Source organism: Pseudophryne corroboree, chromosome 1 (genome assembly GCF_028390025.1).
Source record: "Pseudophryne corroboree isolate aPseCor3 chromosome 1, aPseCor3.hap2, whole genome shotgun sequence".
Classification (NCBI taxonomy): Eukaryota; Metazoa; Chordata; class Amphibia; order Anura; family Myobatrachidae; genus Pseudophryne; species Pseudophryne corroboree.
In genome coordinates, this window is record NC_086444.1 from 721,176,037 (window position 1) to 721,188,185 (window position 12,149).

Here is a 12,149-nt window from a genome sequence, read left to right on the forward strand (position 1 = left end):
CATGCTCCTGATGAGGTGGCGGATGAACGGGCGGGCCAGTCCATAGCATCAATGCCTTCGTCTTGCAGGAACTGCTGACACACTCCAGCCACATGAGGTCTAGCATTGTCTTTCATTAGGAGGAACCCAGGACCAACCGCACCAGCATATGGTCTCACAAGGTGTCTGAGGATCTCATCTCGGTACCTAATGGCAGTCCGGCTACCTCTGGCGAGCACATGGAGGGCTGTGCGGCCCCCCCAAAGAAATGCCACCCCACACCATTACTGACCCACTGCCAAACAGGTCATGCTGGAGGATGTTGCAGGCAGCAGAACGTTCTCCTTGGCGTCTCCAGACTCTGTCACATGTGCTCAGTGAGAACCTGCTTTCATCTGTGAAGAGCACAGGGCGCCAGTGGCGAATTTGCCAATCTTGGAATGCCAAACGTCCTGCACGGTGTTGGGCTGTAAGCACAACCCCCACCTGTGGACGTCAGGCCCTCATACCACCCTCATGGAGTCTGTTTCTGATCGTTTGAGTAGACACATGCACATTTGTGGCTTGCTGGGGGACATTTTGCAGGGCTCTGGCAGTGCTCCTTCTGTTCCTCCTTGCACAAAGGCGGAGGTAGCGGTCCTGCTGCTGGGTTGTTGGCCTCCTCCACGTCTCCTGGTGTACTGGCCTCCATGCTCTGGACACTACGCTGACAGACACAGCAAACCTTCTTGCCACAGCTTGCATTATTGTGCCATCCTGGATGAGCTGAACTACCTGAGCCACTTGTGTGGGCTGTAGACTCCGTCTCATGCTACCACTAGAGTGAAAGCACCGCCAGCTTTCAAAAGTGACCAAAACATCAGCCAGAAAGCATAGGAGCTGAGAAGTGGTCTGTGGTCACCACCTGCAGAACAACTCCTTTATTGGGGGTGTCTTGCTAATTGCCTATAATTTCCACCTGTTGTCTATTCCATTTGCACAAACAGCATGTGAAATTGATTGTCAATCAGTGTTGCTTCCTAAGTGGACAGTTTGATTTCACAGAAGTGTGATTGACTTGGAGTTACATTGTGTTGTTTAAGTGTTCCCTTTATTTTTTTGAGCAGTGTATATACAGATGTGAGTACTCACCTTGACTAAGGGGCGCGTTGGTCATTGTATGGATTCTTAATACAAGTCTTTGAAACCAGTCTGAGTGCCGCCGCATTTACTCCTGTGTGTTTATATGTGTATATGTATTATATATGTGTATATGTATTATATATATATATATATATATATATATATATATATATATATATAGATATATAGATATATAGATATCTTTATATATATCTCTCTCACACACACAAAAAGGTCTAGAAATAAATGTTAAAAATGTCACTACATTACTTACAAATAGATTGCCATAGGTCATTTATCCTCCTTAAATTTGCCATTTACGTATGGAACATAATCCAGAAAGAGCCTCCAGTCTGTAGCCCAAATCAGCCCCACTCCCGCAACTGAGCCCCATGTAAACAGAGTGGGGGCCCTACAGAGAAAGAGAGGAAATGTATTATACACAAATACACACATGAATAACCAATTACCTATTTGTTTATCATAAAGAATCAAACACGGCCTCAGCTGGAGCACATAATGCAGGAGCAGCACCGGCGGGCTATACACTGTACTGTACAACACGAGGCTGAAGTTAGCTTCTTATTCGGCTCCAGCTTCTTATTCAGAAAATATTATATTAAAATACATTAAATAAGGATAGATCACTAAGATAACATTGCATAAACTTCAATATTGTCCCTTACACCAATTTACATTACATTTTGCATTAAACAAAAATGATTTGGGCATGAAAATGGTGGTAAAGCGGGCACAGACACCAGATTTCATCATTTTTAAGAAGAAGCTGTAGATCTGCAAGGGTTAAACAGTATTAGTCAAAAGATTAGACACTTGAAACCCACACAGGTTGGTCACTTACATATCACCCACTTGCAAGTTGCCTTGATCAAAGAGCATTTGGGCATGAAAATGGTGGTATAGCGGACACAGACACCAGATTTTGTAATTCTGAATAAGCAGCATGGATATTAAGCGCAAGCTGGCACCTGTAGTCTGCCAGTAAAGTAAAAAATTTAAAAATAATCAAAGTATACTGACACTGGAAGTTTTGGTCCTTAAATAAAATTAATAAATAAAAAAACTTCATACCAACCCCTTGGATTGGATCCTCTTGGGTCAATGTAGTAATCCACTGGTCTTGGTGAAATAAAAAAAATTATAACTTTTGAGCCCCATGGACATGCCCCAATTCCCATTTAAGTCAGTGGGAACATCTCTCTTAGCTAATCATCACTTCCCCATTGACTTCAATGGGAATGTGACCCTGTAATTTTGGTTTAATCACTGTACAATGTACAGTGCATGTCTGTGGGGCCTGGTATTTTGCTTTTTTTATTTTACCAAGATCAATGGATTACTACATAGACCTCCAAGAGGTTGGTGAGTACAGGCAGTGTCGGACTGGAGCATAAAGGGCCCACCGGGGGATGCCGTTATGGGGCCCATGTTTAGGGTGTAGTCAGTCTCCAGAGGGGGTGTGGGCAGCTGCCATAAACATTTTGATAACCATTAGAGAGTAAATAGTATAGTAAAGCATGCCCTCCAACTTCCACCAGGTACAAAATGCTCTGGTCCTGGACTTCTGACTTAATTTATTATTGCAGTCACCTCTGTTTAAACACATTTCCCATCATTTAACTAATTTATTACAGGTGACTGCAATCATAAATTAGGTGGGAAATTCAGGAGCACAGCATTTTGTACTTGGTGGGAAGGGTTATGTTGGAGGGTCTGGTAAAGTATAGTAAATACTGCTTGTGTATGCATGATAATCTACCAGATTAATAAAAGCAATGCACTGTTCAAAATACACCATAGTCCTGTGCAGCATATGTATAATTTAAGTGCACAGTCTGGATCCTGATCCCTAGAAGAGGAGATGGGCCCCCAGCAAGTGGGGCCCACATGGGTTTTCCCTTTACCCCTGTGGGCCAGTTCGACCCCGAGTACAGGCCCGGCGCTACCTGCTCAGCTAAGGGATGCAAAGCAGGAAGGTGCCAGGCTGGAGAGGCACTTCCCCTGCTCTGCATCCCTGATGCTGCGCCTGTCCCCTCCCACAGCTGCCGGCAGCTAAAAGCAACCCCCTCCCCTCCTCTTTTATAGCGGCATTGTGCAGGGCCTGAAGAGGGGGCAGAGTTACACTGGAATGAGGGGGTGGAGCTATATGGAATGGTGGGGCAGAGCTACACAGGACCATGCTGCTGTACAGAGGGGGAGGAAACAGTTGCGGCCAGCCAGATTTAGGTAATGAGGGAAAGAGAGTGAGAGAGAATGTAAGTGTGTGTGTCCGTGTGTGTCGTACATTATGTGTATAAATGGTACTTCTGTGGGCATTACATATAAGGGGCACTACTACTGTGGGCATTATGTGTACTATTGTGGACATTATGTACAAGGAGTGCTACTACTACAGGCACTATGTGTATACGCTACATACTGGGTGCATTATGTTTAAGCGGCACTTCTGTGGGCATTACGTGTATAAGCGGCACTACTAGTGGGGGCATTATGTGTATAAACGGCATACTGTGAGCATTATGGGGGCACTACATCTGTGGGTATTATGTATATTAGCAGCACTAATATGTACAGTGTAAGATTGGTGAAAGGGCGTGGCCACATAATAGTACCACTTCACATTACACTGCATAGTTGTGTCCATTATTGACATTACGCCACACAGTAGTACCCCTTATACATGTTACTCCACATAGTAGTACCCCTTATATACATTATGCAGCCCCTATTACACATTAATTTACCCAGTAGTACCAATGATACACGTTATGTCACACAGTAGAGCCCCTTATACACATTTTGCCACACAGCAGCACCCCTTATACACATTATGCCACACAGTGGAGCCCCTTCATGCATGTTATGTCACACAGTAGAGCCGCTTATACACATTACACCACACAGTATAGCCCATTATACCAGAGATGAGCGGGTTCGGTTCCTTGAGAACCAAACCCTACCGGACTTCACTACCCGAGTCCGGCTCAGGTTTTCCCGCCAGACTCAGAAACCAGAACAAGACAAAACGTCATCATCACGCTGTCGGATTCTCACGGGTTTTGGATTCCATATAAGGAGCTACACGTCTACGCTTTTTTCACTCCGGAATTGGAGAGTGTAGCGAGAGGACGTGTCTCCATCCTCAGTGTCTGTGCGGGAGGGAAAGTGGGGTTGCGATTCCAGTGCTGTCTTGTGCTGCTCAGTCCAGTGTAGTGTCTTATGCTGCATCAGTCCAGTCACAGTGGTGGTGTCCTCTGCTGCCATATGTCCAGTGTAGCTGTATAAGTCCAGTCACAGTGGTGGTGTCCTCTGCTGCCATATGTCCAGTGCTTCTGTAGAAGTCCAGTCAATTGCAGTGGTGCTGTGTTGTCCTGCATCAGTACAGTGGTAGTGTCTTGTGCTGCTGTATATGCCCAGGGGTACTGCCATATAAGTCCAGCACAGTGGGACTGCCGTGTAAATCCAGTGGTACTGGCGTGTAAGTCCAGTGGGACTGCCGTGTAAGTCCAGTGGGACTGCCGTGTAAGTCCAGTGGGACTGCCGTGTAAGTCCAGTGGGACTGCCGTGTAAGTCCAGTGGGACTGCCGTGTAAGTCCAGTGGGACTGCCGTGTAAGTCCAGTGGGACTGCCGTGTAAGTCCAGTGGGACTGCTGTATAAGTCCAGTGGGACTGCCCTGTGCTGTATATTATTTACTCCAAATAAAGGGGTTAGTAATATATCATCCAAATAATTTTTACAGAGTTTGCCCTGTGTGGTGTACGGGTACGCTCTCCTGTGCCGCATATTGTGTTATATAACTCCAGAAAAATAATGGAGAACAAAAATTTGGAGGATAAAATAGGGAAAGCTCAAGAACCACTTCCTCCTAGTGCTGAAGTTGCTGCCACTAGTCATGACTTAGACGATGAAATGCCATCAACGTCGTCTGCAAGGCCGATGCCCAATGTGTTGCCCATGGGATGAATAAGTCCATTGTCATGCCTGGGCAACATACCAAAAAAGCCACCTCTTTGGTGTGAAATTATTTCTCCACAAATCCGGACAACAGGTGTCAAGCAGTGTGTTGCCTTTGTCAATCCGTAATAAGTACGTGTAAGGACGTTAACCACCTAGGAACATCCTCCCTTATATGTCAAATGCTGCGCATTCATCAGAAGTAATTTTCAAGTTCAGACACTTTGGGTAACAGCAGAAGCAGTCCACTGACACCTAAATCCCTTCTTCCTTTTACCCAAGCTCCTGCAAGCCACACCACCAACTCCCTCAACGTCAACTTCCTCCTAAGTCAGTAACGTCAGAAGTCCTGCAGGCCATGTCACTGGCTATACTGAGGAGTCCTCTCCTAACCTGGATTCCTCCGGAGGATCCTTGAGTGGTACACCTACTGCTGCCGCTGCTGTTGTTGCTGCGAGTCGATCGTCGATAAGCAATTGACTGTCCAACAGTCCTTTGCGAGGAAGATGAAATATGACAGCAGTCATCCTGTTGCAAAGCGGATAACTGAGGCCTTGGCAGCTATGTTGGTGTTAGACGTGCGTCCGGTATCCGCCATTAGTTCACTGGGACTTAGAGAATTGATGGAGGTAGTCTGTCCCTGGTACCAAATCTCATCTAGATTCCACTTCATTAGGCAGGCGATACCGAGAATGTGCAGAGATGTCAGAAAAACTGTCCTCAGTGTCCTAAAAAATGCAGTTGTACCCACTGTCCACTTAACCACGGACATGTGGACAAGTGGAACAGGGCAGACTAAGGACTATATGACTGACAGCCCACTGTGTAGATGTATTGCCTCCCGCAGCAACAACAGCGGCGGCACCAGTAGCAGCATCTTGCAAACGCCAACGCGTTCCTAGGCAGGCTACACTGTGTATCACCGGTTTACGTAAAAGGCACACCGCTGACAACCTCTTACGGAAACTGAGGGACTTCATCGCACAATGGCTTACCCCACTTAGACTCTCCTGGGGATTTGTGACATCGGACAACGCCATCAATATTGTGCGTGCATTATATCTGGGCCAATTCCAGCATGTCCCATGTTTTGCACATACAATTAATTTGGTGGTGCAGAATTTTTTGAAAAATCACAGGGGCGTGCAGGAGATGCTGTCAGTGGCCTGAAAAAAATCGGATTTTAATACCTACCGGTAAATCCTTTTCTCCTAGTACGTAGAGGATGCTGGGGACTCCAAAAGGACCATGGGGTATAGACGGGATCCGCAGGAGACATGGGCACACTAAAAGACTGACTGGGTTTGAACTGGCTCCTCCCTCTATGCCCCTCCTCCAGACCTCAGTTATAGGAACTGTGCCCAGGGGAGACGGACATTTCGAGGAAAGGATTTTTGTTAAACTAAGGGTGAGATACATACCAGGTCACACCACAAACACACCGTACAACTGGATTAGCAGGAATACCAGATAACAGTATGAACTAACAACAGCAACAAGCTAAACATAACTGATACACAACCTTCGTGTAACCGAAAACAACAAATATCAATACAACTGCAAGTAACAGTCCGCACTGGTATGGGCGCCCAGCATCGTCTACGGACTAGGAGAAAAGGATTTACCGGCAGGTATTAAAATCCTATTTTCTCTTACGTCCTAGAGAATGCTGGGGACTCCAAAAGGACCATGGGGTCTATACCAAAGCTCCAGACCGGGCGGGAGAGTGCGGACGACTCTGCAGCACCGATTGAGCAAACATGAGGTCCTCCTCAGCCAGGATATCAAACTTATAGAACTTAGCAAAAGTGTTTGAACCCGACCACGTAGCTGCTCAGCAAAGTTGAAGTGCCAAGACCCCTCAGGCAGACGCCCAAGATGAGCCCATCTTCCTGGGCCTTTACTGACTTCGGCAACGGCAACCCAGCCGAAGAATGAGCGTGCTGAATCGTATTACAAATCCAGAGTGCAATAGTCTGCTTGGAAGCAGGATTTCCAATCTTGTTGGAAGCATGCAGGACAAACAGAGCTTCTGTTTTCCTAACAAGAGCCGTTCTGGCGACATAAATTTTCAAAGCTCTTACGACATCAAGAGATTTTGGGACTGCCACAGCATCCGTAGCCACAGGTACCACAATAGGTTGATTTATGTGAAACGAAGAAACCACCTTCGGCAGAAATTGTTGACGAGTCCTCAATTCCGCTCGATCCACATGGCTCTTGTGAGACAAAGCCGCCAATTCTGACACTCGCCTGGCAGACGCCAAGGCCAAAAGCATGACCACTTTCCAAGTGAGAAACTTTAACTCAACCTTTCGCAAAGGTTCAAACCAGTGAGACATAAGAAACTGTAACACCACTTCAAGATCCCACGGTGCCACGGGTGGCACAAATGGAGGATGGATATGCAGAACTCCCTTCACGAAAGTCTGAACCTCAGAAAGGGCAGCCAATTCTTTTTGAAAGAAAATAGATAAAGCCGAAATCTGCACTTTGATGGAACCCAATTTCAGGCCTGCATCCACGCCTGCCTGCAAAAAATGGAGGAAAGGACCCAAGTGAAATTCCTCCGCAGGAGCCGTTTTGGTTTCACACCACGACACATATTTTCTCCAAATACGGTGATAATGTTTTGCCGTGACCTCCTTTCTAGCCTTAAGGAGAGTGGGGATGACTTCCCCGGGAATGCCGTCAAACGCAGCCGCGGTAAGTCCGGAAACACGCATGGCCCCTGCAGTAACAGGTCCTATCTTAGAAGATCCTTTGCCGCTTCCTCTATGAGCAATTCCTGACGATCCGGATACGAGGCCCTCCGTGGCCAATCTGGAACGACGAGTATTGCCTGAACCCTTGTACGTCTTATGATCCTCAGCATTTTTGGAATGAGAGGAAGTGGAGGGAACACATATACCGACTGAAACACCCACGGAGTTACCAGGGCGTCCACTGCACTGGCTTGGGGGTCTCTTGACCTGGAACAATACCTCGGAAGCTTCTTGTTGAGGCGAGACGCCATCGTGTCTATTTGAGGGATTCCCCAACACCTTGTTACTTCTGCAAACACCTCTGGATGAAGGGCCCACTCTCCTGGATGGAGATCGTGTCTGCTGAGAAAATCTGCTTCCCAGTTGTCCACGCCCGGAAGGAAAACTGCTGACAGAGCGCTCACGTGCTGTTCCGCCCAGCGGAGAACTCTTGTGGCCTCCGCCATTGCCGCCCTGCTCTTTGTTCCGCCCTGGCGGTTTACATACGCCACCGCTGTTATGTTGTCCGACTGGATCAGGACAAGTAGACCTTGAAGAAGGTTCTTCGCTTGCAGAAAGCCGTTGTAAATGGCTCTTAACTCCAGAACATTTATGTGGAGACAAGATTCCTGGCTTGACCATTTTCCCTGGAAACTTCTTCCTTGTGTGACTGCACCCCAGCCTCGGAGACTTGCATACGTGGTCAGCAGTACCCAATCCTGGATTCCGAATCTGCGTCCCTCTAGAAGGTGAGAACTTTGCAGCCACCACAGGAGAGAAATTCTGGTCCTGGAAGATAGACTTATTTTCCGGTGCATGTGCAGGTGAGACCCGGACCATTTGTTCAGCAGATCCCACTCAAACACCCGGGCATGAAACCTGCCAAACGGAATGGCTTCGTAAGCCGCAACCATCTTCCCTAGCACTCGAGTGCATTGATGAATCGACACTCTTGCCGGTTTCAGAATCTCCTTGACCATGGTCTGGATTTCCAGAGCTTTTTCCGCCGGAAGAAACACTCTCCGCAGTTCCTTGTCTAGGATCATGCCCAAGAAGGACTGCCGAGTTGTCGGAATCAACTGAGACTTTGGCAAATTGAGAATCCAACCATGATGTTGCAGAACCATCAGGGAGAGTTCCACGCTTCTTAGCAACTGCTCTTTTGATCTCGCCTTTATCTGGAGATCGTCCAAGTACGGGATAATTGTGACACCCTGCTTGCATAGGAGTACCATCATTTCCGCCATCACCTTGGTGAAGACCCTCGGGGCCGTGGAAAGCCCAAACGGCAACGTCTGAAATTGGTAATGATAATCCTGCACCGCAAATCTTAGGAAGGTTTGATGAGGAGGATATATCGGGACATGTAAGTAGGCATCCTTTATGTCGACTGACGCCATAAAATCTCCCCCTTCTAAGCTGGAAATCACAGCTCGAAGAGATTCCATCTTGAACTTGAAAGTTTTCAAGTATGGATTGAGGGATTTTAGGTTCAGAATCGGTCTGACCGAGCCGTCCTGCTTCGGCACGACAAATAGGCTCTAATAGAACCCTTCCCCCCCGCTGGGACGGGGGAACCGGGACAATGACCCTCTGTGGACACAGCTTTTGTATCGCAGCGTTTACGACTTCTCTTTCTGGAAGAGAAACTGGCAAGGCCGATTTGAAAAAGCGGACACTATGTCTAAGACCCAAGGCTGATTGAAACCAGACCTGACTGAAGATTCGGAGACTCCCGTAGGGAAGCCCCAGCGTCATGCGGTGGACTTGGCAGAGGCGGGGGAGGACTTTTGGTCCTGGGCACCAGACACAGCAGGCGACCTTTTTCCCCTTCCTCTACCCTTTGGAGAGAGGAAGGACGAACCCCTTCCTTTTTTGTATTTATTAGGCCGAAAGGACTGCATCTGAGAATGGGGCGCCTTTTTCTGTTGTGCGGGAACATAAGGAAGAAAAGATGACTTACCCGCAGTAGCGGTAGACACCAGGTTAGCAAAGCCGTCACCAAACAAGACACTACCTTTAAAAGGGAGAGCTTCCATAGCTTTCTTGGAGTCGGCATCTGCATTCCATTGATGAATCCACAGCGCCCTCCTGGCCGAGACCACCATGGCATTGGCCCTTGATCTCAAGAGGCCAATATCCCTCGCTGCATCCTTTAGGTAATCTGCAGCGTCCTTGATATAACCAAGAGTCAAAAGAATGTTATCCTTATCAAGGGTATCCATATCATAAGCTGACACCACAGCAGGCCTGAGTAGTGCACCAGTAGTAACGAAAATGGCATTCAACGTCGTCTCCTGCTTGCGATCCGCAGGATCCTTAAGGGCAGCCGTGTCAGGAGACGGAAGCGCCACCTTCTTGGACAGTCGGGACAGAGCCTTGTCCACGTTAGGTGACGACTCCCATTTCTCCCTGTCGTCAGAGGGGAAAGGATATGCCATAAAAATTCTCTTGGGAATCTGCCACCTTTTGTCAGGCGACTCCCAAGCCTTTTCACAAAGAGCGTTCAGTTCACGAGAGGGGGGAAACTTCACCTCAGGCTTTTTCCCTTTAAATAAACAAACAAACAAACCCTTGTATCTGGAACAGGAGGTTCCTCAGAAATATGTAAAACATCTTTAATTAGCCACAATCATGTACTGAATACTCTTAACCACTTTCAAATGTAAACTGGCCTCATTGAAGTCGACACTGGAATCATAGTCTGTCTCGGTATCTGTATCTGCCATCTGGGTAAATGAACGTTTTTGTGACCTTGAGGGGGTCTGTACCGGAGACAAAGCGTCCTCCATGGATTTTCTCCATGTTTGAGTCTGAGAATAAGATTTATCCAGCCTCTTAGACAATAAAGCCACGTTTGCATTTAATGTACTCAACATATTTATCCAATCAGCAGTCGGCTGTGCTGACAGAGTCATTCCCAAATCTTTCTCCGTGCCCCCAGTAACTTCCTCCGGGGAGGAACACTCAGCCTCAGACATGTCGACACGCAGTACCGACACACCCACACTGGCCAAATAGGGGACAGACCCACAGGGAAGCCTGCAGAGAGAACACAGAGGGAGTATGCCAGCTCACACCCCAGCGCCCATATACTACTAAAGAAATAATATATGATGGCTGCGCTGTATTCTATATACATATATAGCACCAAATTGCTTGTGCCCCCCCCTTCCCTTTTGCTCTCCAGATACTTGTAAGGAGAGTGGAGGTCTGGGCCAGTGTCTCTGCAGCTGTCTGTGAAGAGATAAAATGGCACTGGTAAGCTATGCGGCTAAGCCCCGCCCCTTCCCGGCGTGCTGTAGTCCCGCTTAAATTTAAAAAAAAATTATACTGGCGGGGGTATTGTACACTATGCCCGGGCACCGAATATGCCTCTTTTGCCAGTGAAAAGCCCCTCAGTAACTTGCTGCCCAGGGCGCTCCCCCCCAGCGCCCTGCAAGTGCCGTTGATGTGTGGGAGCATGGAGCGCAGCGCGACCGCTGCGCTGTACCTCGGCACTGAAGTCTTCTGCCGTCACTGAAGTCTTCTGTTCTTCTAATACTCACCCGGCTTCTTTCTTCTGGCTTCTGTGAGGGGGGTGACGGCGCGTCTCCGGGAACAAGCAGCTAGGCGCAACAAGTGATCGAACCCTCTGGAGCTAATGGTGTCCAGTAGCCTAAGAAGCAGAGCCCTTAATTAAGAAGTAGGTCTGACTTCTCTCCCCTCACTCCCACGAAGCAGAGAGCCTGTAGCCAGCAGGTCTCCCTGAAAATAAAAAAGCCTAACAAATTCTTTCCAGAGAAACTCAATAGAGCTCCCCTAGTGTGTGTGTCCAGTTACTCCTGGGCACAAAAACTAACTGAGGTCTGGAGGAGGGGCATAGAGGGAGGATCCAGTTCACACCCAGTAAAAGTCTTTTAGTGTGCCCATGTCTCCTGCGGATCCTGTCTATACCCCATGGTCCTTTTGGAGTCCCCAGCATACTCTAGGACGTAAGAGAAATTGCGGGCCACTTTCGACATTCAGCCACTGTGTGCCGAAGACTGGAGCACCAGCAAACACTCCTGAACATGCCCTGCCATAACCTGTAGCAAGAGGTGGTAACGAGGTGGAATTCAACAGTCTATATGCTTCAGAGGATGGAGGAGCAGCAAAAGGCCATTCAAGCCTAGGCAAAGGAGGGGGAATGCATCTGACTCAAGCACAGTGGAGAATGATTTCTGTCTTGTGCAGAGTTCTCCAACCTTTCGAACTTACCACACGTGAAGTCAGTTCAGACACTTCCAGCTTGAGTAAGGTCATTCACCTCATCAGGCTTTTGCAGAAGCAGCTGGAGAAATTGAAGG

At 47.8% G+C, this 12,149-nt stretch overlaps 1 protein-coding gene across 1 annotated transcript in view; it reads right to left on the reverse strand.

Annotated features, from left to right (window-relative positions):
- LOC134909176 (cytochrome b-c1 complex subunit 10) overlaps positions 1-12,149 on the reverse strand; it is a 72,348-nt gene that overhangs the window by 6,706 nt on the left and 53,493 nt on the right. The window contains exon 2 of the mRNA XM_063915747.1: positions 1,376-1,513. Within this exon, the coding sequence (XP_063771817.1) occupies positions 1,393-1,513 (121 nt within the window). The 3' untranslated portion in view covers positions 1,376-1,392. The remainder of the gene's footprint in view (positions 1-1,375; positions 1,514-12,149) is intronic.